The following is a 27,826-nucleotide window of genomic DNA, read 5'->3' on the forward strand; positions in this document are numbered from 1 at the left end:
TGACCAAACCACCTCAATCTCCCTTCTCTCAACTTATCCTCAATTGACACCACTCCTACCTTTTCTCTAATACTCTCATTCTGGACTTCATCTAGTCTAGTATGGCCACTTATCCACCTTAACATTCTCATCTCTGCAACTCTTATCTTAAACACATGACTACTTGATTGCCCAACACTCACTACCATATGATATAGCACAGTATGGTATCTGATAAAATTTTCCTTTCAACTTATTGGTAATCTTGTGATCACATAAAACTCTCATAGTACGTCTCACATCAATCATCAGGCTTTAATCCTATGACTAACATCCCCCTCACATCCCCCATCTACTTGAAGGACTGAGCTGAGATATTTAAAGTGATTACTTTGGGACAGTACCACTCCATCCAAACTAATTCATTCCCTATCACCAGTTTGGCCTTTATTGAACTTGCAATGCATGTATTATGTTTTCGTTCTACTTAACTTAAAGCTTTTTGACTCTAGAGTACTTCTCCAAAGTTCTAGCTTTCTATTGACTTCTTCTAGAACAATATCATCCGCAAACATCATGCACAAAGGACTACTCTCTTGTATATATTTCATCAATCCATCTAAAACTAATATAAAAGATAAGGACTTATAGCTGATCCTTGGTGTAATCCAATTGATATCGAAAAATCTCTTATGTCCCCTCCCATGCATACGATAGTAGTAGTTGCTCCTTCATACATATCTTTCAACGCTTTTATGTACCTAATAGATACCCTCTTTTGTTCTAACATATTCCATAAGACATCTCTTGGAACACCATCATAAGCCTTATCCAAATCAATAAAGATACGTATTGAGGATTATAGATTCTGACGAGGCCATGAATAAATGAATTAATAGAAATTTGCGCTTCCCTAAACTGAATGTATGTATAGTCTAATTATGGGAACTGAATAAAAATTTTATCAGGAATGTGCTTTTTGGTTGCACCAAATAGGAGAGTAGCTTGTAGTATATAGTAGCCAAGAATATAGATGGAATTGAAAGCATCCATTTGCAAGTTTCTTTGTAAGTTGAATTTCTCCTGTTCTTGAAATGCAAAACTCTTGTGCTTTTTCCATTCACTAGTTGGGTAGCTGTGCCTCACTTTATTTTTTCAAATATGATCTGTGTGGTTCACTATATTTCATTCATTCCATGACATCTGAAAAATCTTAGTGCAACTTGTTCTTAAACAGAGCATTTACAAGGAAGAAAGGAAGGAATAATGTTACAGTGGATGACCTTGTACATGTAATTACTCCAAAGGGCAGAGATGGGTATATCTGGTAATGTTTCCATTTTCCTTAGTGCACAAACAGTTTTTTTTTTTTTTCTTTTTTTCTGGCTTAAAAATTTGCCCAGGAGGTCATGTGTTGTTCTCATGCTGATGTTTCTGTTGTGAATCTTATATATTCTGCAATTGATATTGGCATGTTAAATGACTCTCGAGGTATTTGACCCAACACCCCTCCCCCCCTCCCTCCTCTTTCCGTTTGGTTTTCAATTTCGTTTATGAAGGTGGAAGAGGGTTTGCTTGAATGGTAGGGGATGTGTCAACTAATTGATGGCACTAGATTTTTATCCCTCCAAATGACTGTAACAATGTTGATATTGCATCCCAATTGAAAATTAATTTTGAAAAGCAAGTGAAGCAATTGAACATGAAGTGGCCTACCATAACTTAGTCTTGCCTTGGGCTTAACGCCTAAAACTCCACTGTTTAGTGCTTACATTTGACAAAGTTGGTGAAGTTTCAATTTAAGCAAATCATTTTTTGGTGCATCTGGATGAGTCTCTGTGTTGAAACTTGATAAGGATCTTGCTGTCTGGAGCCATTTGTTGGCCTGGCATTCAAATTGAATTGTGTTGGAAAAGGATTCCTGCACTCTGTGTCCTCCTGTTTCAATTTAAATTGTCAAGTTAATGTCTTGATTTGCATTTTAAATCCTCACATTGCAATTATATTATTTTTGTTTTGTACAGCATCTGTTCCTGATTCCGTGAAGGCGGAGTTACTGCAGAGTATTAGATCTTTCCTAGCATCAGCTATTTAACATTTTGGACCTTATATTCCACTCTCCCTGTCGAGTTACATTCTGGTTTCCTGTCATTAAGTTTGGTTGATGAAGCATTATTAAGTACATGCTTTCAAATAGAGAGATTAACATCTCACTTTTATGACAACCATGGCCGAGGCGACTGTTATACAAGAATTGGTATTCCAAGAGCATTATGAGTTTTTCTTGTTAGTGTTGGAGAGTTTTCAGAAACCCATTGGACTTGTATGGAATGGGTGATTTGCTCCATTCTAGTGTTCATATTTCATGATATTTAATTCTGATTATGAATTACTGAATGTTTTTAGTTAGTATATTTTAAGCTTTGTTAGCACTGAATGATAGAAAATGATTTATGTGATTGATTCCAATTAATTTAGAATTAAAATTAAAGCTTAATTATTGTTATTATTTACTTAATTAAATTTTAATTTTAAATTAATTTTTAATATTATATAATTAATATATATTAAAATATATATTTTTAATAATGGTTATAAGGAGCATAACCTAATGTAATCGTTGAAAACATATTATTCAACCTTTAATCGGAGGGCCGCGACGGCCCAAACAGCCATTTAAGATCTTGGGCCTGGGGATCGAGGATGAGGCTGGGGCGGACCAACAGTCCAACACTTGACTCATGCGACGACATCACATCACTTGTGTGAACGAAGCGAAGTTTGGAAGCCGCTTACCGAGCAGTTTCTTTAGCAGTCACTGCCTCCAGTCTCCGCTCATCTCGCTGCTTCTCTATTTGTTCTATTAACTGAAGACCCTAGAGCTTGCAACAGAGACAATGGAGTTCTCTCAAGATGACTTCGATCGGCTCCTGATGTTCAAGCATGCTTGAAAGTCAGCTGAAGCTACATACGCTGAGGATCCTCTCGATGCTGATGTTAGTATCTTCTTCCTTGACTGTCTACGTACTTTATTGGAGCCACTCTCTCACAAACATGCTTGCTTGGTTTTTACCGTGGAGGACTGTTTTATACTGTTATAAGAGTAGTTTTGTTTAAATTGCTGATATTGCTTTTGATTTGTCTGGACTTCTACGACTATCGTTTGGTGAATTGTTGCTTAGAAAGGGTTATGTATGCAGAATCTGACTATGTGAGGTGGAGCTTTGATTGAGCTGTGGCAATTTCAGACCATAAAAGATGTTAAATGGTTTCTTATTAGTTATGATCAGAATTAACGATTGCTATAGCTTTGCTTTTATGGTTTTGAGGTTGATGGAGTGGATATTATTTCTATAGATGCCATTTCGAAGTTGGAGGAGGCTTTGGTGATAAATCCTGCCAAAGCTGACTCCTTATGGTACATTGGAAATGCTAATACCTCTTATGCAATTCTGACTCCTGACCTTGTTGAGGCAAAAGGGTATTTCGACAAGGCATCTGATTACTTCCAACAAGCTGTAGACGAGGTAATTTTTTAATGTTTTCATGTTATATTTTGGTACAATGTTTAGGTTCTCACAAGAATCTTATGAGTGCAATTTGGCAATGCAGGAACCCCGTAACGACCCCTATCACAAATCTCTAGAAGTCACTGCAAAGGTATACTTACTTGCAGCCTTTCCCCTTTTTGTTTGTATTGAATAGAATATGGTAGCTGTGAAGCTAATAAGATCTGTTATGATATTTGCTAACCTTTCTTATATAGCCCTCTATCAAATATAAGCATTAGAGTGGGGATCACCTAATACTTGATTTTGGAGCAATGTTGCAAACCCAGAGGTTGCAATTATTTGACTATTTGAGGTGTTACCTTTTCAAATTTGTTGATTTGTTTTTTTTCGAGTTTTTTGCAACTTTTGAGATGACTATTCATGGGATCAATTGAGGAATTACTTCTGCAATTGGCTGGTGTGTTAATTTCTCTTTGAATATTTGTGCAATTTCAAGGTTGATATTCAAAAAATAGTGATTAATGCTTGCCTGCTCTCACGGAATTCAAATTGCTAAGGAGTACAAACTACAAAGGGATAATCTGTCACCAAGAGATCATCTAAACTTTTAATGGTTTTGTTGTAACTCAGCACCTGAATAGAATAAATAAATCAAGAGTACTTAGTGTTCTTACTTCTTGTGTAACATATTTTATAAATATTAATGTGTTGGTTATTTATTGTTGGGCACCAGAGCTGCACATGGAGATTCATGAGTGTGGAATCAGTCAACAAACTATGGTGGAGGGTCTTCTGCTTCTTCAAATGCAAAGGTGAGGGATGTTGATTTTTTTAGAGTGAAAACATGCATTGTCAAGATTTTTTTCCAGCTTTAGCATTGCCTTTGAGAAAAAGAAGTGTCATTATCCTCCTCACCAAAAGATAAACAAGTATTTAAACATAATCTGTTCTGATTTCAACATTATATCTTTCATATATGGTTTCTCCTAATAATTTTGTTGTGTATAGATTTTTTTTCAGAAAAGAGATATTTGGTAACTGGGGAAAGTCAAAATAGGAAAATGGGTATGGTTTGTTATCATGTTTTACCTAAATTCATAAGATTTGTGATCAAGAGTCTTGGTCAGCACAGAATAGGAACTTAACCACCTAACCTGCAACTTTGAAAGTTTACCACAATTCAGGGGAAGAAATTGCTGTAGTAAAAGGATTGTGTTGCTTATGGGAATATCAATGGAACTAAATGTAATTACTTGAAGAATTTAGCACATTTTTTAGTCTGCTGTGCTTTGAATTTCTGGCTTGAGTAATATTAATTCCTGTTCTTGTTCTTGTTGAAAAGTCTTATCCAGCAAATTAGCCTGAAGCATGGCTAGTGTTGTGAGTCTTATGACTTATAACCCACTATAGGTGTAGTTTTAGCCTGTTAATTTTCCTATATTAGTTGGTTGCTATTTACATATCAAGAATTCCCATTATTTTCATTCTCGTGGTCTCTACTTCATATGCATGTCATCTTCAATTGTTCATCTAGAACATATTATCTTAGTATTGCAGTTACACAGCCTTGCATGGGGTTGTTGGGTTTAGAGATGGTTGAGCGCTGCATCTCCTTTATTTAGTCAAAGCACCATTGGTAATCCCTATGAACCAACTCAACTCAGCCTTGATTCCAATCTGGAAACAAACATGAGGTATTGGGTGTGGCATGTCTAAAAATATATAAAAAGAATAATAACATCCATTCATATATTGTGCAAGAAATTCAAGGCTTTAATCTACTTTAAGCATTATGATTAGTTACAGATGGGTGGGAATGGGTGGGTTGCAGTCACTGTTAAGTAGTTTCCAACCACGTGAGGGAATATGATAATTTGAAGTTTATATTGTATACTTTTTCAAATCTTTACTTTGTGTTGTTAGCATCTTCTTTGAACCTCCTTTTATTGTTTTCCCCTCCAAATTTGTATTTCAGGGTTCCAAGAAGAATAAGAAGAGTAGTGATTTGAAATATGACATTTTTGGATGGATAATCCTTGTAGTTGGAATTGTTACATTGGTGGGAATGGCAAGATCCCATGGTTCTCCACCTTCAAGATAAGCCATAAAGTAAATGCCAAATGCTTTTGGGTGTTGATCAAACAATTCTGACAGGATGTCACGTAGTTGATTGAGTTCTGCATGTGGCAATGCATTCCACATGTTTATTTTGAATCTTCTGTTTCTTCATTGCTAATTTTGTTAGCATGATTATTATTCTTGTGCAAAATTTTGCCATTATTGTGTGTAATCAATCTATTATGCTTTCCTTTCTCCCTATTTCATCTGCTGTGCTTAGGTTAGTGAAGTTGTGATAATTTGAATTCCATTAAACAGGTAGTGGTGGTTGAAGTGGGAGAAACTATTTGATTTGATTTCATTGAATGGAGACAGGAGAGTAACCTGGTTATAATGGCAAATATATGTCATGCAATTTGGACTGTGAGCTTATTGTGTTTCACTTGGAATTAATACTTTAGGAATTGGTATTTATGTGGTTGAGTTCCAACCATTGATTGAGTGTTCCTCTTTTCTTGTTCACCCATTTCCCACCCTCCAAACCTAGTTGCTGATTGTTTACTTCTAACTTCTCATTTTGATTTGTTGGTTCAAATTCTATATTTTATTGAAACAAGAAGTCAAATTGTTCTGCATATGGAAAGAACCTGAAGCTTAAATAGAATAGTAAATGCACAATATGAAACTCAACTCAATTAAGCTTGATCCAAAACTTTTTAGGTTTGAATATATGTATGTATTATTCTTCCCATTCAACCTGGTTTAGAGCTACATCTTTAGAAAGATCTAAGACTTCAGCGAGCAATACAAAGCAAAGGCTTTGATTTTTTGAAATAACCCACAAATTCACGAGGAGAACAACTTTTTAACTTTAAACCTTCTGATTCTTTAATCTTCTGTGAACAGAAGGACCACTTTAGTGACTCTGTGATAAGAGGCTTGGTAGTTAGTATCCATATTAAAATGGGGAGGGCAAATTAAAAAAAAATTTTAAAAAGAAGCTTGAAGCTGCAACAACATAATACCTATGCTGTAATCTACATGTTGAGAAATTTTTTACCTCCTTTCTGTTTCATTCCACCAAATAAAATTTTGACTTCATTTGAGACGTCCACTCATCAGACATTCATGTGCTTATAATAAATCAATGTTTTTTTTTTTTTTTTTTTACCAGCCACATTCTTATAGCTAAAATATCAATGTTAATTACTGAATTCTACTATTTTTAAGGTTTTCTTTCGACTATCAAAAGTATTCTGAATCAAGTACTTTTTCTTGTTGCTATAGTTAGCATTGATGTTTGAACAGCAATTTAGAAAAACAATACTTAAAATTTATTCATTGGAAGTATTAAAAATAATTCAAAATTAAATTTGATAAGTTTTAGTCATAAAAACACTAAAAATTATTTTTTCAACAGCATCTAAGATGCTGTTTTTGTCTGATAAGCAGATTTAGCTCTTTAACCTCAATATCAAACAGGTACTAAATCTCAGATGTGTGAATTTCTATTTAACTTCAGATTCTTTTGATTTGCTTATTTGTTAAACAATCATTTGACACATGAACAATCTGTTCACTATTTATGGCTTTGTTTGTTATTGATGTGCCTTTTGCAAATCTAATCTCCAAGGAGATTTACTCATTGTATCTAGTGTTCATATTTTTTTCTGTTTTACATTTTATATATTGTGATAGATGCTCCTTGAACCTTAAATTTTGGGTATAGAAACATGCAGGAAAATCCGATCCATAAACCACCAGACCATTCTTTTAAAGGAATGTTTGTCAACAATTTAGGGTCTGTTTAGCATTGTTGATGGAGCTATTATTGAGGAAAGCACCTTCTTAAATATGTTAGTTAGAAAGTACTAAAAATTGGTTTAATTAAATTTGATGTTTTAGTCTAAGAATTGCAAAACAACTAAACAATTTTTTTAAATTGCTTTTGTTCTACAGCATCTAAAATGATGCTTTTCCAAAAGGCAGCATTTTGGCCTCCCAACATAATCCCAAATGGAGCTTTATATGTAGCCAATCATCATACTAAATTTTGTTTCCATTTGAACTTTCTTCTTCTTTTGAGGCATTTTGCTTATCTTCCTAAACATTTAAGCAGGGAGCAATAGTATTAGTTGCTAGCATGTCTAGTATTATCTATGAGAAGTTATCCACAAATACTAGAAATGCACCACGCTTAGACGATAAAAGCTGTCTGTTTAGTTGAAGCTTACTTTGATCCATCTTTGCCTTAATTGCTTCTTCACTACTGGAATCCAATTTTGTGGGCAACATTGATTTCTGTTAAGACACATCTTCTCATTGTAGCAGTTAAATGTAATTGAAAGATATCATATCTATTGATTGGTTCTTTAGAAGATTCTTTTTGGCCCATTCACTGCCTGATGCTTCTGTTCAACTTCAATCCCATTTCTCTTCCTCACTTCTTCATTTACTTACAGTCAATATGGTAGCTGGATTACTTGGATTACATGTTTGGTTTATTTTATCTATTAGATAGCCATGTTAGAGTGAGTGGTTTTATTGCTGTTGCTATTATCAATGTTGTATGTGTGCAGTTTTATCGAAGGTGGTCATTGTAACTGAACTGCTCTTGGTGTTAGGCTAGCAGCAGGATTCTTCTTGTATAATCTTGAAGTTCACATATAGTGTGTGGTGAATCTTGTTACATATGACGATGTGGAATATATTTCTAAGAGGCAGTGGAGATCAAATTCAAGGATTATCTAAGCTACTTCAGGACCAGGCCCACCACTTTCTCTTAAATCTTAATGGAATCAAGTGCTGGATAAAGCTGGCAAATTCAGAGTGGATGCCTTTCTATTAGTGAAACAAATCTCAAAGAGAATGAGAGAGATATGTTCTTTAAAACACCAGATAGTGGGAACAAATTCCTAGATATGTTGTTAGGAAGTAGCATGATAATGTTAAATTAATAGAAGTTTACAAGGCATTCCACTTTGATTAGTTTTTATAAGGATTTCTTGGAGAGATGCTCCCAGAAGTTGTACTAAATAATGATTTTTTTTTTTGTTTCTGCCATAAAGACGACTTACTTTTGCAGTGGTTGAGTCCATCCTCTTTCATTGGTTCCTGTTGGTCAATTTCTATTGATGGTCTTTGTCTAGATTTGTTTCTCTTTTATTTTGTGGTTCTCCCATCCATTGGATGCTGCTGAAGCAATACAAGACTTAGTGGATTTTATGTTTATATATGACCCGGAGGTCTTTCAATAATGAAGGGCTCGGAGATTTTGCGGGGAAGGGAGTATCCGCGTGTCAGCATTAACTTTTGCTGATGAGTGGTTTCTATCTACCAATGAATAATGCAGAATTAGTTATAGGCCCCAATAATCTTGCATGCTTTGTGGGGGGAAAGAAAGCATTCATATTATTGCAAGTTGATACTAAAATAAAGAAATTTCATCGGTCCAAGTACTTAGTTGGGTGGAAGCATGTTGGGTTTGTTTTAGTAAGAATGGTGAATGTAGGAGAAAATCATGCTTGTTTAATAAAGAATGTAGGAGAAAGTCGTGGTGTTCACATATTGGTAGTCTGTGGAGGACCCTACTGGAGGTGATGAAACGTAATAATAGTATTGGTGTTTGCATTTATCTGATAGATTTGCCCTTGCTGCTTCAAGTAAATTATGCCTTTCCATTTCTCAGCTTTAAGGAAATTTTTACTTTTTCTGGGTTATGGAGAAAGCATGTTCATGCGCATGGGCTAGCCTTGACAAATTTGTTTGCTCCACAGGGATGCTGAGCAGTCCTCTTGAGCTTAGGCAAGATAAACTTAGGGATACGGGGTGGGTACTGGTGATGTTGTTGTCGTTGGTCATATTTTGTGTCAAATAAAGCTGCTCTTGCTAATATGGGTGAGTAGATTTTGGTCTAAACCAAAAAATTGAATCGATCCGTGTTAATTTGGTTTAATTAGTTCGATTTTAAAATTCAATCAGTTTAGTTCGGTTTATAAATTTTGATAATTTCAGTTAATCGATTCGGTTTAGTTATTTTCATAAAAAAAATTAAACCGAACCGAAATTATATATATATTAAGAAAATTTAAAGATTTTTAGTTTTAATTTCTAAGTTTTTTTTTATATTTTTTGTTATTAAAATTCAATGTTGAAAATATAAAATCTTACAAAATTTAATTTGATCGGTTTAAAATCGAACCGAATTAATATTTATCAATGTGATTTAATTTAGTTCTCTCTTAGTGATAGGTTTGATTCGATTTTAAAAATTTTTAATTTTTAATTTTATCAATTTAATTCGACTGAAACGAGCAGGTGTTTATACACATCTACTTGCTAATGATTTGGTATCGGTGGAAAGGATGTATTAGTTAGGGTGGGTGCCTCCTGAGGTAAATTTGTTGCTAAATTACTTTATTTGTAATTTTTTATAATATTATTATCTAAATTGTGTTAATTGGTGTAATCAGAGTTAATTTAAAATAAGAAATTAAAGTTAAACGGTCAAATTAAACAAAATATCATTGGTGGGACCAACAATCCTGGCAGTACCGCACCAAAACGGCTGTGGGACTGTAGATTTCGGTAGAAGGCAGTGGATACTCGATTGTCCACATCCACTTATTAGTATTGGGTATTTTATAATTTTAGTTTATGAAAAATATAAAAATTATAGTTTATTTTTTTTATGAGAAATAAGTAAGTCTCTAAGTATGTTTTTGTCAATAAATTATAATTGAATCAGTCAGCTACTAAAGTATTATAAATATTAAGACTATATGAACTAAATTATTATAAAAAGTGAAAAGTATATTTTATAATTTAGTATGTAAAATATGATAAAAATTATAATTAATTCTTTTATTTTTTATGAGCAATGTTTTGTTTAATCAACCATAATAGAAAAGAGTTAACCTAAATTTAATCATTAAATTGTTTTAAATATTAAGACTATATGAATTAAATTATTTTTAATGTGATTGATCGGTGAATTTCAATAGAATAATTGTTTTATTAATAAAACCATACTTTAGAGATTAATTTAATTTTCATAAAAAATAAAGAAAGTAAATTATGATTTTATTATAACTTAAAGGCTAAATCATAAGATACCATTTGGTTTTTAGTAATAGCATTTTTAAATATTAAATTATTAGCATAGAAAATGTCCAAATGTGCTTTTAGTGAATGAATCAAAACTTTCAATTTTTAATTTGCTTCTCATATTAACAAAAGTTCCAGATTTTACGATTTAGAAAATGATTAAAATATTAATAAATTAAAACTCAATTTAATTATTTTTTTTATATTAAAAATATTACTTGTTATTCTTAGAATAAAAATTTAATAATGCTTTCTTGAAAAAGGTTATAATCTTTAGTAAAATTATAAAATATTACCATTTTCTGAATCAGATAGATTATCCTTATCCAGTTGAGTTCAAAGTTGGAATCATCATAGCTCTTGTCTTTCTGCACATCTTGGCTGTACAGAAATTCATCAGAGAATACATAATCTGATTAGGTTCTTGAATTTCTGGTAAATAAAAAAAAAAAAACCAGAAAATGGGTGTCATTTCACTCGAGGACGATGGACATTAGGCACCGACGCGTCGGCTAAACGGCAAAAGAGTGGAAACAGAGTGACTTCAAGGTACCATTATACCAAGTGGAACCGCCATTATTGGGAAGCTAGAATTAGAGAAAGGGTACAATCCTTTTTATATTCTTTACACTTGGCACTCCTGACTACGACGCCCAATGCCATATGTGCTTCTGCCCAGTACAAGAACCAATGGTTTTCTTTACACACTCCTATTTCATTTGTTCTTAAATTATTGGGTCATTACTCATTAGTTAGGAAATTTAGCAAGTTGTGGTCTCCTTTACCAAGTGGGTGATGCATCTTTTTCAAAAAAAAAAAAAAATTAATTATAATTAAACATTATCACAAGTTAATTTTATGTATCAAAATTCTTTAATTATATTATCAATCGTGGTGATTTAGTAAAAAATTTTCAGTATTAAATACATTTAATTTCGATTCAATTTTTTATTTTAACTTTGAAATTAATTATTATCTCTATTATCTATAGTGAGTAAATTGACTATAAGTTATAGCTCGATTATTGATATTATGAAATTATTTAATCGCAGGCCACCATACAATAAATGTAACACTCAAAGAGCTCTTTCTTTTACAATTAAAAAAAAAAACTTTAATAATAGTTGATATTCCTCTATAATATAAAATTCACAAATAAAAAAAAATCTGATTATTGTTAAATGGTCTCAAGATATTAATTCCATGATCGATGACATAATCATCTTCCTTTTCTAATATGGTTTGCCTTTTTCAAATAGAAATGCTAAAGTTTTTGATAATACGATATAAAAAAACATTGTAATCCAATAGATCTTAATTGGTTAGAAAAGAAGATGAGCATCGACCATTATCCTTTTGTCAACATCCCAAAAAGCAAACAATTAATGGGCAAATTTCCTTACCAATGGAAACCTAAAGATTAGCCATTAATCCAATAGAAATTAAAACAAACCCTTCAAGCTAATTAAGAGTACAAATGTGGTCCACAGGAATGAAATTTTCTTTTGAAATGAGTGAGTAAAGAGGGTACAGACAACACAGACTCAATATTTGAGGTTCATGATTTTGCCTTGGAATTGACATGCATCGTATACGGTCACTTACAGCTTCCTGTATTGAGCATACATTTAAGCTTTCCTTGTGAGTTGCTATATGAATATGGATTGGATGCTGGTGGATGGGCATATGCATGCATGCATGGGCTCCTCCTTTTGTCATTCATGTGGATGGAAGCCGTGGGATTGGATTCTACTGTCGTTTCATGCCTTTACTTCTCCTAACATCTCAAATGTGCCCATCATTTCTTACCTGTAACTTGGATTCGTAGACATCCAACAATATTAACAAATAATATGGATTTATAGGAAAATTTATCATCTAGACTTTATTACCAATGCAATCGGGATAGATATATACGTGAATCTTATTTATTTTATATATAATTTTATTAATACATATGTTTAACGAAAAGTATTTTTATTAAAGATAAATTTTTATATTTTTATTAATATGCAGGAGAAAATTATAATCTTCAATATTTAAAATCTATTTTTTTATAAGCATTTAAATTCTGATATCTACGTTAAAATATTTTCATTTTTAAATTTCATTGGATTAAAATTTTCTTTTTACTTGAAAAATAACATGTGATATTATTTTAATTAGTGTATAATTAAATAATTATTTGTTAATGAATCTTGGAAGTACTGTAATATTGGAATAAATTTTAATAATTATCTACGAACTTATATAGTTGTAACACTACATTACTTTAATTTTAAAATATAACATAAAACTCTCATCAATTTTTAAATTTTAATAATCAAAATTCTGCAAAGCTTTCTAATTATGATTTTTAATTATATAACGATCTGCATAATTTCGTGATGTAGCTTAATTAAGATTTCTTTTCTTTCTTAATCACGATAAATCGAATCATTTTTTCTCGTCAGACACACAATAATTTTTCAAGTGTGTAAAGAGTTATAATTTTAAGCACTTTACATAATGGTAGAAAAAATATTGACTAATGTTACCATGCCGAGCTATTTACATCAATTTCTAGTTGAAAAATCAATGGTCGTAAAGTTTTAGAGAAATTTCTATCGCTTAAAATTTAAAAATTTCGGTAGTTTTATGTTATATTTTAAAATTAAAGTAATGTAGTGTTACAACTATATAATTCAGAGATAATTATTAAAATTTATTCCAATATTACAAGATTCTCAAGATTCATTAGCAAATAATTATTTAATTATACACTAATTAAAATAATATCACATGTTATTTTTCAAGTAAAAAAGAAAATTTTAATCCAATGAAATTTAAAAAATGAAAATATTTTAACGTAGATATCAGAATTTAAATGCTTATAAAAAAAATAGATTTTAAATATTGAAGATTATAATTTTCTCCGTATATTAATAAAAATATAAAAATTTATCTTTAATAAAAATACTTTTCTGTTAAACATATATGTATTAATAAAATTATATATAAAATAAATAAGATTCACGTATATATCTATCCCGATTGCAATAAAGTCTAGATGATAAATTTTCCATAAATCCATATTATTTGTTAATATTGTTGGATGTCTACGAATCCAAGTTACAGGTAAGGAAATGATGGGCACATTTGAGATGTTAGGAGAAGTAAAGGCATGAAACGACAGTAGAACCAATCCCACGGCTTCCATCCACATGAATGACAAAAAGGGAGGCCCATGCATGCATGCATATGCCCATCCACCAGCATCCAATCCATATTCATATAGCAACTCACAAGGAAAGCTTAAATCTATGCTCAATACAGGAAGCTTTAAGTGACCGTATACGATGCATGTCAATTCCAAGGCAAAATCATGAACCTCAAATATTGAGTCTGTGTTGTCTGTACCCTCTTTACTCACTCATTTCAAAAGAAAATTTCATTCCTGTGGACCACATTTGTACTCTTAATTAGCTTGAAGGGTTTGTTTTAATTTCTATTGGATTAATGGCTAATCTTTAGGTTTCCATTGGTAAGGAAATTTGCCCATTAATTGTTTGCTTTTTGGGATGTTGACAAAAGGATAATGGTCGATGCTCATCTTCTTTTCTAACCAATTAAGATCTATTGGATTAAGCAATAAGCTTTTTTTATATCGTATTATCAAAAACTTTAGCATTTCTATTTGAAAAAGGCAAACCATATTAGAAAAGGAAGATGATTATGTCATCGATCATGGAATTAATATCTTGAGACCATATAACAATAATCAGATTTTTTTTTTCTTTGTGAATTTTATATTATAGAGGAATATCAACTATTATTAATTTTTTTTTTTAAATTGTAAAAAAAAGAGCTTTTTGAGTGTTACATTTATTGCATGGTAGCCTGCGATTAAATAATTTCATAATATCTATCATCGAGCCATAATAGAGCACAATCAACTTATAGTCGATTCACTCACTATAGATAATAGAGATAATAATTAGTCTCAATGTTAAAATAAAAAGTTAAATCAAAATTAAATACATTTAAAATTAAAAATTTTCTACTAAATCACCACGATCAATAATATAATTAAAGAATTTTGATATATAAAATTAACTTGTGACAATGTTTAATTATAATTTTTTTTTTTTTTTGAAAAAGATGCATCACCCACTTAGTAAAGGAGACCACAACTTGCTCAATTTCCTAACTAATGAGTAATGACCCAATAATTTAAGAACAAATGAAATAGGAATGTGTAAAGAAAACCATTGGTTCTTGTACTGGGCAGAAGCACATATGGCATTGGGTGTTGATCGTTTCGCCAAGAGCCTATCCTTTTAGAAAACGTCGTAGTCATGAGTGCCAAGTGTAAAGAATATACAAAGGATGGTACCCTTTCTCTAATTCTAGCTTCCCAATAATGGCGGTACCACTTTGGTATAATGGTACCCTAAAGCCACCTCTCTTTCCACTCTTTTGCCGTTTAGCCGACCCGTCGGTGCCTAATGTCCATCGTCCTCGAGTGAAATGACACCCATTTTCTGGCTTTTTTTTTTATACCAGAAATTCAAGAACCTAATCAGATTATGTATTCTCTGTTGAATTTCTGTACAGCCAAGATGTGCAGAGAGACAAGAGCTATGATGATTCTAACTCTGAACTCAACTGGATAAGGATAATCTATCTGATTCAGAAAATGGTAATATTTTATAATTTTACTAAAGATTATAACCTTTTTCAAGAAAGCATTATTAAATTTTTATTTTAAGAATAATAAGTAATATTTTTAATATAAAAAACAATTAAATTGAGTTTTAATTTATTAATATTTTAATCATTTTTGTTAATATGAGAAGCAAATTAAAAATTCAAAATTTTGATCCATTCACTAAAAGCACATTTGGACATTTTCTATGCTAATAATTTAATATTTAAAAATGCTATTACTAAAAACCAAATGGTATCTTATGATTTAGCCTTTAAGTTATAATAAAATCATAATTTACTTTCTTTATTTTTTATGAAAATTAAATTAATCTCTAAAGTATGGTTTTATTAATAAAACAATTATTCTATTAAAATTCACCGATCAATCACATTAAAAATAATTTAATTCATATAGTCTTAATATTTAAAACAATTTAATGATTAAATTTAGGTTAACTCTTTTCTATTATGGTTGATTAAACAAAACATTGCTCATAAAAAAATAAAAGAATTAATTATAATTTTTATCATATTTTACATACTAAATTATAAAATATACTTTTCACTTTTTATAATAATTTAGTTCATATAGTCTTAATATTTATAATACTTTAGTAGCTGACTGATTCAATTATAATTTATTGACAAAACATACTTAGAGACTTACTTATTTCTCATAAAAATAAACTATAATTTTATATTTTTCATAAACAAAAATTATAAAATACCCAAAACTAATAAGTAGATGTGGACAATCGAGTATCCACTGCCTTCTACCGAAATCTACAGTCCCACAGCCGTTTTGGTGCGGTACTGCCAGGATTGTTGGTCCCACCAATGATATTTTGTTTAATTTGACCGTTTAACTTTAATTTCTTATTTTAAATTAACTCTGATTACACCAATTAACACAATTTAGATAATAATATTATTAAAAATTACAAATGAAGTAATTGAGCAACAATTTTACCTCAGGAGGCACCCACCCTAACTAATACATCCTTTCCACCGATACCAAATCATTAGCAAGTAGATGTGTACAAACAATCGGTTCGGTTTCGAGTCGAATTAAATTGATAAAATTAAAAATAAAAAATTTTAAAAATCAAATCAAACCTATCACTAAGAGGGAACCGAACTAAACCAAACCGATAAATATCAATTCGATTCTGTTTTAAACAGATTAAATTGAATTTTGTAAGATTTCATATTTTCAACATTAAATTTCATTAACAAAAATATAAAAATAACTTAGAAATTAGAACTAAAAAATCTTGAGGTTTTCTTAATATATATATATAATTTCGATTCGGTTCGATTTTTTTATGAAAATAACTAAACCGAATCGATTAATCAAAATTATCAAAATTTATAAACCGAACTAAACCGATTGAATTTTAAAATCGAATTGATTAAACCAAATTAACACAAATCGATTTAATTTTCCAGTTTAGACCAAAATCTGCTCACCCATATTAGCAAGAGCAGCTTTATTTGACACAAAATATGACCAACGACGACAACATCACCAGTACCCACTCCGTATCCCTAAGTTTATCTTGCCTAAGCTCAAGGGGACTGCTCAGCATCCTGTGGAGCAAACAAATTTGTCAAGGCTAGCCCATGTGCATGAACATGCTTTCTCCATAACCCAGAAAAAGTAAAAATTTCCTTAAAGCTGAGAAATGGAAAGGCATAAATTACTTGAAGCAGCAAGGGCAAATCTATCAGATAAATGCAAATACCAATACTATTATTACGTTTCATCACCTCCAGTAGGGTCCTCCACAGACTACCAATATGTGAACACCACGACTTTCTCTTACATTCTTTATTAAACAAGCATGATTTTCTCCTACATTCACCATTCTTACTAAAACAAACCCAACATGCTTCCACCCAACTAAGTACTTGGACCGATGAAATTTCTTTATTTTAGTATCAACTTGCAATAATATGAATGCTTTCTTTCCCCCCACAAAGCATGCAAGATTATTGGGGCCTATAACTAATTCTGCATTATTCATTGGTAGATATAAACCACTCATCAGAAAAAGTTAATGATGACACGCGGATACTCCCTTCCCCGCAAAATCTCCTAGCCCTTCATTATTGAAAGACCTACGGGTCATATATAAACATAAAATCCACTAAGTCTTGTATTGCTTCAGCAGCATCCAATGGATGGGAGAACCACAAAATAAAAGAGAAACAAATCTAGGACAAAGACCATCAATAGAAATTCGACCAACAGGAACCAATGAAAGAGGATGGACTCAACCACTGCAAAAGTAAGTCGTCTTTGCGGCAGAAACAAAAAAAAAAAAATCATTATTTAGTACAACTTCTGGGAGCATCTCCTCCAAGAAATCCTTATAAAAACTAATCAAAGTGGAATGCCTTGTAAACTTCTATTAATTTAACATTATCATGCTACTTCCTAACAACATATCTAGGAATTTGTTCCCACTATCTGGTGTTTTAAAGAACATATCTCTCTCATTCTCTTTTGAGATTTGTTTCCACTAATAGAAAGGCATCCACTCTGAATTTGCCAGCTTTATCCAGCACTTGATTCCATTAAGATTTAAGAGAAAGTGGTGGGCCTGGTCCTGAAGTAGCTTAGATAATCCTTGAATTTGATCTCCACTGCCTCTTAGAAATATATTCCACATCGTCATATGTAACAAGATTCACCACACACTATATGTGAACTTCAAGATTATACAAGAAGAATCCTGCTGCTAGCCTAACACCAAGAGCAGTTCAGTTACAATGACCACCTTCGATAAAACTGCACACATACAACATTGATAATAGCAACAGCAATAAAACCACTCACTCTAACATGGCTATCTAATAGATAAAATAAACCAAACATGTAATCCAAGTAATCCAGCTACCATATTGACTGTAAGTAAATGAAGAAGTGAGGAAGAGAAATGGGATTGAAGTTGAACAGAAGCATCAGGCAGTGAATGGGCCAAAAAGAATCTTCTAAAGAACCAATCAATAGATATGATATCTTTCAATTACATTTAACTGCTACAATGAGAAGATGTGTCTTAACAGAAATCAATGTTGCCCACAAAATTGGATTCCAGTAGTGAAGAAGCAATTAAGGCAAAGATGGATCAAAGTAAGCTTCAACTAAACAGACAGCTTTTATCGTCTAAGCGTGGTGCATTTCTAGTTTTGGTGGATAACTTCTCATAGATAATCCTGGACATGCTAGCAACTAATACTATTGCTCCCTGCTTAAATGTTTAGGAAGATAAGCAAAATGCCTCAAAAGAAGAAGAAAGTTCAAATGGAAACAAAATTTAGTATGATGATTGGCTACATATAAAGCTCCATTTGGGATTATGTTGGGAGGCCAAAATGCTGCCTTTTGGAAAAGCATCATTTTAGATGCTGTAGAACAAAAGCAATTTAAAAAAATTGTTTAGTTGTTTTGCAATTCTTAGACTAAAACATCAAATTTAATTAAACCAATTTTTAGTACTTTCTAACTAACATATTTAAGAAGGTGCTTTCCTCAATAATAGCTCCATCAACAATGCTAAACAGACCCTAAATTGTTGACAAACATTCCCTTTAAAAGAATGGTCTGGTGGTTTATGGATCGGATTTTCCCTGCATGTTTCCCCTATACCCAAAATTTAAGGTTCAAGGAGCATCTATCACAATATATAAAATGTAAAACAGAAAAAAAAAATGAACACTAGATACAATGAGTAAATCTCCTTGGAGATTAGATTTGCAAAAGGCACATCAATAACAAACAAAGCCATAAATAGTGAACAGATTGTTCATGTGTCAAATGATTGTTTAACAAATAAGCAAATCAAAAGAATCTGAAGTTAAATAGAAATTCACACATCTGAGATTTAGTACCTGTTTGATATTGAGGTTAAAGAGCTAAATCTGCTTATCAGGACAAAAAAACAGCATCTTAGATGCTGTTGAAAAATATAATTTTTAGTATTTTTATGACTAAAACTTATCAAATTTAATTTTGAATTATTTTTTAATACTCTCCAATGAATACATTTAAAGAATTGTTTTTCTCAATAGCTGTTTCAACAGCAATGCCAACTCAATCAACAAGAAAAAGCACTAGATTCAGAAAATGTTTGAAAGTCGACAGAACACCTTAAAAATAGTAGAATTCAGTAATTAACATTGATATGGTAGCTAGAAGACTGTGGCCGGTAAAAAAAAAAAAAAAACACATTGATTTATTATAAGCACATGAATGTCTGATGAGTGGACGTCTCAAATGAAGTCAAAATTTTATTTGGTGGAATGAAACAGAAAGGAGGTAAAAAATTTCTCAACATGTAGATTACAGCATAGGTATTATGTTGTTGCAGCTTCAAGCTTCCTTTTTTTTTAATTTTTTTTTTAATTTGCCCCCTCCCCCTTTTAATATGGATACCAACTACCAAGCCTCTTATCACAGAGTCACTAAAGTGGTCCTTCTGTTCACAGAAGATTAAAGAATCAGAAGGTTTAAAGTTAAAAAAGTTGTTCTCCTCGTGAATTTGTGGGTTATTTCAAAAAAATCAAAGCCTTTGCTTTGTATTGCTCGCTGAAGTCTTAGATCTTTCTAAAGATGCAGCTCTAAACCAGGTTGAATGGGAAGAATAATACATATATATATTCAAACCTAAATAGTTTTGGATCAAGCTTAATTGAGTTGAGTTTCATATTGTGCATTTACTATTCTATTTAAGCTTCAGGTTCTTTCCATTTGCAGAACAATTTGACTTCTTGTTTCAACAAATCAAAATGAGAAGTTAGAAGTAAACAATCAGCAACTAGGGTTGGAGGGTGGGAAATGGGTGAACAAGATAATAGGAACACTCAATCAATGGTTGGAACTCAACCACATAAATACCAATTCCTAAAGTATTAATTCCAAGTGAAACACAATAAGCTCACAGTCCAAATTGCATGACATATATTTGCCATTATAACCAGGTTACTCTCCTGTCTCCATTCAATGAAATCAAATCAAATAGTTTCTCCCACTTCAACCACCACTACCTGTTTAATGGAATTCAAATTATCACAACTTCACTAACCTAAGCACAGCAGATGAAATAGGGAGAAAGGAAAGCATAATAGATTGATTACACACAATAATGGCAAAATTTTGCACAAGAATAATAATCATGCTAACAAAATTAGCAATGAAGAAACAGAAGATTCAAAATAAACATGTGGAATGCATTGCCACATGCAGAACTCAATCAACTACGTGACATCCTGTCAGAATTGTTTGATCAACACCCAAAAGCATTTGGCATTTACTTTATGGCTTATCTTGAAGGTGGAGAACCATGGGATCTTGCCATTCCCACCAATGTAACAATTCCAACTACAAGGATTATCCATCCAAAAATGTCATATTTCAAATCACTACTCTTCTTATTCTTCTTGGAACCCTGAAATACAAATTAGGAGGGGAAAACAATAAAAGGAGGTTCAAAGAAGATGCTAACAACACAAAGGAAAGATTTGAAAAAGTATACAATATAAACTTCAAATTATCATATTCCCTCATGTGGTTGGAAACTACTTAACAGTGACTGCAAACTCCACCCATTCCCACCCATCTGTAACTAATCATAATGCTTAAAGTAGATTAAAGCCTTGAATTTCTTGCACAATATATGAATGGATGTTATTATTCTTTTTATATATTTTTAGACATGCCACACCCAAGACCTCATGTTTGTTTCCAGATTGGAATCAAGGCTGAGTTGAGTTGGTTCATAGGGATTACCAATGGTGCTTTGACTAAATAAAGGAGACGCAGCGCTCAACCATCTCTAAACCCAACAACCCCATGCAAGGCTGTGTAACCGTGCAATACCAAGATAATATGTTATAGAAGAACAATTGAAGATGACATGCATATGAAGTAGAGACCACGAGAATGAAAATAATGGGAATTCTTGATATGTAAATAGCAACAAACTAATATAGGAAAATTAACAGGCTAAAACTACACCTATAGTGGGTTGTAAGTCATAAGACTCACAACATTAGCCATGCTTCAGGCTAATTTGCTGGATAAGACTTTTCAACAAGAACAAGAACAGGAATTAATATTACTCAAGCCAGAAATTCAAAGCACAGCAGACTAAAAAATGTGCTAAATTCTTCAAGTAATTACATTTAGTTCCATTGGATATTGCCCATAAGCAACACAATCCTTTTTACTACAGCAATTTCTTCCCCTGAATTGTGGTAAACTTTCAAAGTTGCAGGTTAGGTTGTGGTTAAGTTCCTATTCTGTGCTGACCAAGAATCTTGATCTCAAATCTTATGAATTTAGGTAAAACATGATAACAAACCATACCCATTTTCCTATTTTGACTTTCCCCAGTTACCAAATATCTCTTTTCTGAAAAAAAATCTATACACAACAAAATTATTAGGAGAAACCATATATGAAAGATATAATGTTGAAATCAGAACAGATTATGTTTAAATACTTGTTTATCTTTTGGTGAGGAGGATAATGACACTTCTTTTTCTCAAAGGCAATGCTAAAGCTGGAAAAAAATCTTGACAATGCATGTTTTCACTCTAAAAAAATCAACATCCCTCACCTTTGCATTTGAAGAAGCAGAAGACCCTCCACCATAGTTTGTTGACTGATTCCACGCTCATGAATCTCCATGTGCAGCTCTGTTGCCCAACAATAAATAATCAACACATTAATATTTATAAAATATGTTACACAAAGTAAGAACACTAAGTACTCTTGATTTATTTATTCTGTTCAGGTGCTGAGTTACAACAAAACCATTAAAAGTTTGGATGATCTCTTGGTGACAGATTATCCCTTTGTAGTTTGTACTCCTTAGCAATTTGAATTCGTGAGAGCAGGCAAGCATTAATCACTATTTTTTGAATATCAACCTTGAAATTGCACAAATATTCAAAGAGAAATTAACACACCAGCCAATTGCAGAAGTAATTCCTCAATTGATCCCATGAATAGTCATCTCAAAAGTTGCAAAAAAAAAACTCGAAAAAAAAAAACAAATCAACAAATTTGAAAAGGTAACACCTCAAATAGTCAAATAATTGCAACCTCTGGGTTTTCAACATTGCTCCAAAATCAAGTATTAGGTGATCCCCACTCTAATGCTCATATTTGATAGAGGGCTATATAAGAAAGGTTAGCAAATATCATAACAGATCTTATTAGCTTCACAGCTACCATATTCTATTCACTACAAACAAAAAGGGGAAAGGCTGCAAGTAAGTATACCTTTGCAGTGACTTCTAGAGATTTGTGATAAGGGTCGTTACTGGGTTCCTGCATTGCCAAATTGCACTCATAAGATTCTTGTGAGAACCTAAACATTGTACCAAAATATAACATGAAAACATTAGAAAATTACCTCGTCTACAGCTTGTTGGAAGTAATCAGATGCCTTGTCGAAATACTCTTTTGCCTCAACAAGGTCAGGAGTCAGAATTGCATAAGAGGTATTAGCATTTCCAATGTACCATAAGGAGTCAGCCTTGGCAGGATTTATCACCAAAGCCTCCTCCAACTTCGAAATGGCATCTATAGAAATAATATCCACTCCATCAACCTCAAAACCATAAAAGCAAAGCTAGAGCAATCGTTAATTCTGATCATAACTAATAAGAAACCATTTAACATCTTTTATGGTCTGAAATTGCCACAGCTCAATCAAAGCTCCACCTCACATAGTCAGATTCTGCATACATAACCCTTTCTAAGCAACAATTCACCAAACGATAGTCGTAGAAGTCCAGACAAATCAAAAGCAATATCAGCAATTTAAACAAAACTACTCTTATAACAGTATAAAACAGTCCTCCACGGTAAAAACCGAGCAAGCATGTTTGTGAGAGAGTGGCTCCAATAAAGTACGTAGACAGTCAAGGAAGAAGATACTAACATCAGCATCGAGAGGATCCTACGAGTATGTAGCTTCAGCTGACTTTCAAGCATGCTTGAACATCAGGAGCCGATCGAAGTCATCTTGAGAGAACTCCATTGTCTCTGTTGCAATCTCTAGGTCTTCAGTTAATAGAACAAATAGAGAATCAGCTAGATGAGCGGAGACTGGAGGCAGTGACTGCAAAGAAACTGCCCGGTAAGCGGTTTCCAAGCTTCGCTTCGTTCACACGAGTGATATGATGCCGTCGCACGAGTCAAGTGTTGGACTGTTGGTCCGCCCCAGCCTCATCCTCGATCCCCAGGCCCAAGTTCTTAAATGGCTGTTTAGCTGTCGCGGCCCTCCGATTAAAGGTTGAATAATACGTTTTCAACGATTACATTAGGTTATGCTTATTATAACCATTATTAAAAATATATATTTTAATATATATTAATTATATAATATTAAAATTAATTTAAAATTAAAATTTAATTAAGTAAATAATAACAATAATTAAGCTTTAATTTTAATTCTAAATTAATTAGAATCAATCATATAAATCATTTTCTATCATTCAGTGCTAACAAAGCTTGAAATATACTAGCTAAAAACATTCGTTAATTCATAATAAGAATTAAATATCATGAAATATGAACACTTGAATGCAGAAAATAACCAATTACATCCACGTCCAATGGTTTTCTGAAAACTGTACAACAATACCAAGATAAAATCATATTGCTCATGGAATACCGATTCTTGTACAACAGTCGCCTCGGCCATGGTTGTCATAAAAGTGAGATGTTAATCTCTCTATTTGAAAGCATGTACTTAATAATGCTTCATCAACCAAACTTAATGACAGGAAACCAGAATGTAACTCGACAGGGAGAGTGGAATATAAGGTCCAAAATGTTAAATAGCTGATGCTAGGAAAGATCTAATACTCTGCAGTAACTCCGCCTTCACGGAATCAGGAACAGATGCTGTACAAAACAAAATAATATAATTGCAATGTGAAGATTTAAAATGTAAATCAAGACATTAAGTTGACAATTTAAATTGAAACAGGAGGACACAAAGTGCAGGAATCCTTTTCCAACACAATTCAATTTGAATGCCAGGCCAACAAATGGCTGCAGACAGCAAGATCCTTATCAAGTTTGAACACAGAGACTCATCCAGATGCACCAAAAAATGATTTGCTTAAATTGAAACTTCACCAATTTTGTCAAATGTAAGCACTAAACAGTGCAGTTTTAGGCGTTAAGCCCAAGGCAAGATTAAGTTATGGTAGGCGACTTCATGTTCAATTGATTCACTTGCTTTTCAAAATTAATTTTCAATTGGGATGCAATATCAACATTGTTACAGTCATTTGGAGGGATAAAAATCTAGTGCCATCAATTAGTTGACACATCCCCTACCATTCAAGCAAACCCTCTTTCCTCCTTCAGAAAAGAAATTGAAAACCAAAAGGAAAGAGGTACCTCGAGAGTTATTTAACATGCCAATATCAATTGCAGAATATATAAGATTCACAACAGAAACATCAGCATGAGAACAACACATGACCTCCTGGGCAAATTTTTAAGCCAGAAAAAAAACTGTTTGCGCACTAAGGAAAATGGAAACATTACCAGATATACCCATCTCTGCCCTTTGGAGTAATTACATGTACAAGGTCATCCACTGTAACATTATTCCTTCCTTTCTTCCTTGTAAATGCTCTGTTTAAGAACAAGTTGCACTAAGATTTTTCAGATGTCATGGAATGAATGAAATATAGTGAACCACACAGATCATATTTGAAAAAATAAAGTGAGGCACAGCTACCCAACTAGTGAATGGAAAAAGCACAAGAGTTTTGCATTTCAAGAACAGGAGAAATTCAACTTACAAAGAAACTTGCAAATGGATGCTTTCAATTCCATCTATATTCTTGGCTACTATATAATATAGGCTACTCTCCTATTTGGTGCAACCAAAAGCACCTTCCTGATAAAATTTTTATTCAGTTCTCATAATTAGACTATACGTACATTCAGTTTAGGCACGCGCAAATTTCTATTAATTCATTTATTCATGGCCTCGTCATAATCTAAAATCTTCAATACGTATCTTTATTGATTTGGAAAAGGCTTATGATAGTGTTCCAAGAGATGTCTTATGGAATGTGTTAGAACAAAAGAGGATATCTATTAGGTACATACAAGTGTTGAAATATATGTTTGAATGAGCAACTACTATCGTGCCCACAGAGGGAGGGGACATAAGAGATTTTTCGATATCAATTGGATTACACCAAGGATCAGCTATAATTCCTTATCTTTTTATATTAGTTTTAGATGGATTGATGAAATATATACAAGAGAGTATTCCTTTGTGCATGATGTTTGCGGATGATATTGTTCTAGAAGGAGTCAATAGAAAGCTAGAGCTTTGGAGAAGTACTCTAGAGTCAAAAGGCATTAAGTTAAGTAGAACGAAGACAAAATACATGCATTGCAAGTTCAATGAAGGCCAAACTGGTGATAGGGAAGGAGTTAGTTTGGATGGAGTGGTACTGTCCCAAAGTAATCACTTTAAATATCTCGGCTCAGTCCTTCAAGTAGATGGGGGATGTGAGGAGGATGTTAGTCATAGGATTAAAGCCGGATGATTGATGTGGAGACGTGCCATGAGAGTTTTATGTGATCACAAGATTACCAATAAGTTGAAAGGAAAATTTTATCAGATACCATACTTGTGCTATATCATATGGTAGTGAGTGTTGGGCACTGAAGTAGTCGTATGTGTTTAAGATAAGAGTTGCAGAGATGAGAATGTTAAGGTGGATAAGTGGCCATACTAGACTAGATGAAGTCCGTAATGAGAGTATTAGAGAAAAGGTAGGAGTGGTGTCAATTGAGGATAAGTTGAGAGAAGGGAGATTGAGGTGGTTTGGTCATGTGAAGCGGAGACATACGGAGGCTCCAGTTAGACAAGTAGAGCACGTTAGGTTAGAGGATAGAAAGAAAAAAATGAGTAGACTTAAATTGACTTGGAGGAGAGAAGTACGACATGACCTAAAAGCATTACACATTTCTGAGAATTTAACCCAAAATCGCTTAGATTGGAGAAAGCTTAATCCATATAGCCCACCCCAAATTTTTGAAATAAAGGCTTAGTTGAGTTGAGTTGATATATGAATCAGACTGTGTAATGATGCTAATTTATAATTTCAGATTTTTTTTAATACAGTTATAATCCCAAATTGAGCCAGATGTTATGATGAAAAAGATCACTCTCAAACACACAAAAACAAATTTATGATGGAGGGGTTTCTTCTTGAATATAATTCATCATGAAATGTAAACAATTATCATCAAATGACAATAAATTAACAACTAAAGCCACATTGAATTGTGGTAATCTTAGAGAGAGGTAAGAAGTAATAAACCTGCAGAGAGCTTTCATCTCATCTCTCCAACCACACTCTATGAGCCTTTACCTCAAAAGCTCCTTTAGTCTCTCTTTTTCTCCACTCTCAATCAACTGCATAAGCAAGCAGGTCACATTTAACAAACAATCACCAACCAGCAATCGTTAAATAGAAATCCCACCCTCCAAATTCTAAAACAATAAAGAATTTATATAGCTCTTCAAGTTAATAAATGCTTCGTTTAGATTAAATCATTTTAAAAAAAAATTATTCAATTGAATTTCATTATTTTTATTTCTTTGAAAAAAAAAATATATATATATATATATATATATTTTTTTTAATTTCATTGTAAATATAAAAATTAACAAAAAAAAAAAACAGTTGAATTGAATTTCCAGAATCTAAACAGGGTGAAAATAAATTACCTTAATATTGATGATTTCCTGAAGGGTAGGTTGATGGCTTGAATGAACATGAACTTGATCTGCAACAGGAGTTGGTGGGCGGGTGCCAGAAGCGCTCCTAATGGATTCAATTAAAAAAGAAAAAAGTATTTGGCCCATCATGCATGTGCTAATAATGCTATAGAAATCAAAGTTCATCGAAATTTGGCAATAACTCACTTGTGAGACATTGTGTATGGCGGCTGGAACTGGCTTCTACGCATCCTTTTTGCCCTATCAGTATACTCCTCGTTTAAACAGGTGTGCCGGAGCTTGGAAAAGTCGCTGCCTCCTTTTCCTGGCCTCCGGTCCTTCTTGTAGCTTCTATTCTATTTGTGAAGCGCTTGAACGGTGTTAGGTCGGTGGAGAGTTCGGACCCGCTGTGTATCATCGGATCTTGTCCGGTTCTCGTGGATGGACGATTCAAGTTGAGTCGGATTTTAAATTATTGTTATTATTTTAGGAATAAGTTGAGTCGGAATTTTGGTTAGCAATGAAATGCAAAGGGTATACACTAAAATAATTCCTCCTTATTATTGTAATAGATAATTTTAAAAAATAAATTTATTTTATTTATTATTTTAAAAGATCAAGAAAATATTAACTATTTATTTTCAATTTTATTTTTATTTATTATTTTTAATTAATTTATTTTTCTTTAATATTTTTTTA

The 27,826-nt window shown here is 32.4% G+C and overlaps 1 protein-coding gene, 1 long non-coding RNA gene and 1 pseudogene across 2 annotated transcripts; 1 reads left to right on the forward strand and 2 right to left on the reverse strand.

Annotated features, from left to right (window-relative positions):
- The first annotated feature begins 3,616 nt into the window (after nucleotides 1-3,616).
- On the forward strand, nucleotides 3,617-8,557 carry LOC131181463 (uncharacterized). The gene is made up of 4 exons (XR_009149967.1): nucleotides 3,617-3,639; nucleotides 4,225-4,303; nucleotides 5,467-5,674; nucleotides 8,129-8,557. It is a non-coding gene; the product is annotated as an uncharacterized LOC131181463 (long non-coding RNA).
- Nucleotides 8,558-17,707: 9,150 nt separating this feature from the next.
- LOC131181616 (mitochondrial import receptor subunit TOM20-like) lies at nucleotides 17,708-24,067 on the reverse strand. The gene is made up of 6 exons (XM_058150472.1): nucleotides 24,038-24,067; nucleotides 22,772-22,990; nucleotides 22,639-22,686; nucleotides 21,971-22,049; nucleotides 20,590-20,797; nucleotides 17,708-18,138 (listed from the first exon to the last, which is right to left on the reverse strand). Exons 1-5 carry the CDS (start codon nucleotides 24,065-24,067, stop codon nucleotides 20,781-20,783), a joined length of 393 nt encoding a protein of 130 aa, XP_058006455.1. The 3' UTR covers nucleotides 17,708-18,138; nucleotides 20,590-20,780.
- Nucleotides 24,033-27,647, reverse strand: LOC131181638 (uncharacterized; annotated as a pseudogene).
- Between the last annotated feature and the right edge of the window lie 179 nt (nucleotides 27,648-27,826).

Source organism: Hevea brasiliensis, chromosome 7 (assembly GCF_030052815.1).
Source record: "Hevea brasiliensis isolate MT/VB/25A 57/8 chromosome 7, ASM3005281v1, whole genome shotgun sequence".
In the NCBI taxonomy this organism is placed as follows: Eukaryota; Viridiplantae; Streptophyta; class Magnoliopsida; order Malpighiales; family Euphorbiaceae; genus Hevea; species Hevea brasiliensis.

What these genes read in the sequence shown, in the direction of transcription:
- LOC131181616 (XM_058150472.1), bottom strand. Translation starts at nt 24,067, where the DNA reads ATGGCCGAGGCGACTGTTGTACAAGAATCG. An exon ending in CGACTGTTGTACAAGAATCG is followed by an intron (nt 22,991 to 24,037) that starts GTATTCCATGAG and finishes CGATTGCTCTAG; the next exon opens with CTTTGCTTTTATGGTTTTGA. An exon ending in TCCAACAAGCTGTAGACGAG is followed by an intron (nt 22,687 to 22,771) that starts GTAATTTTCTAA and finishes TTGGCAATGCAG; the next exon opens with GAACCCAGTAACGACCCTTA.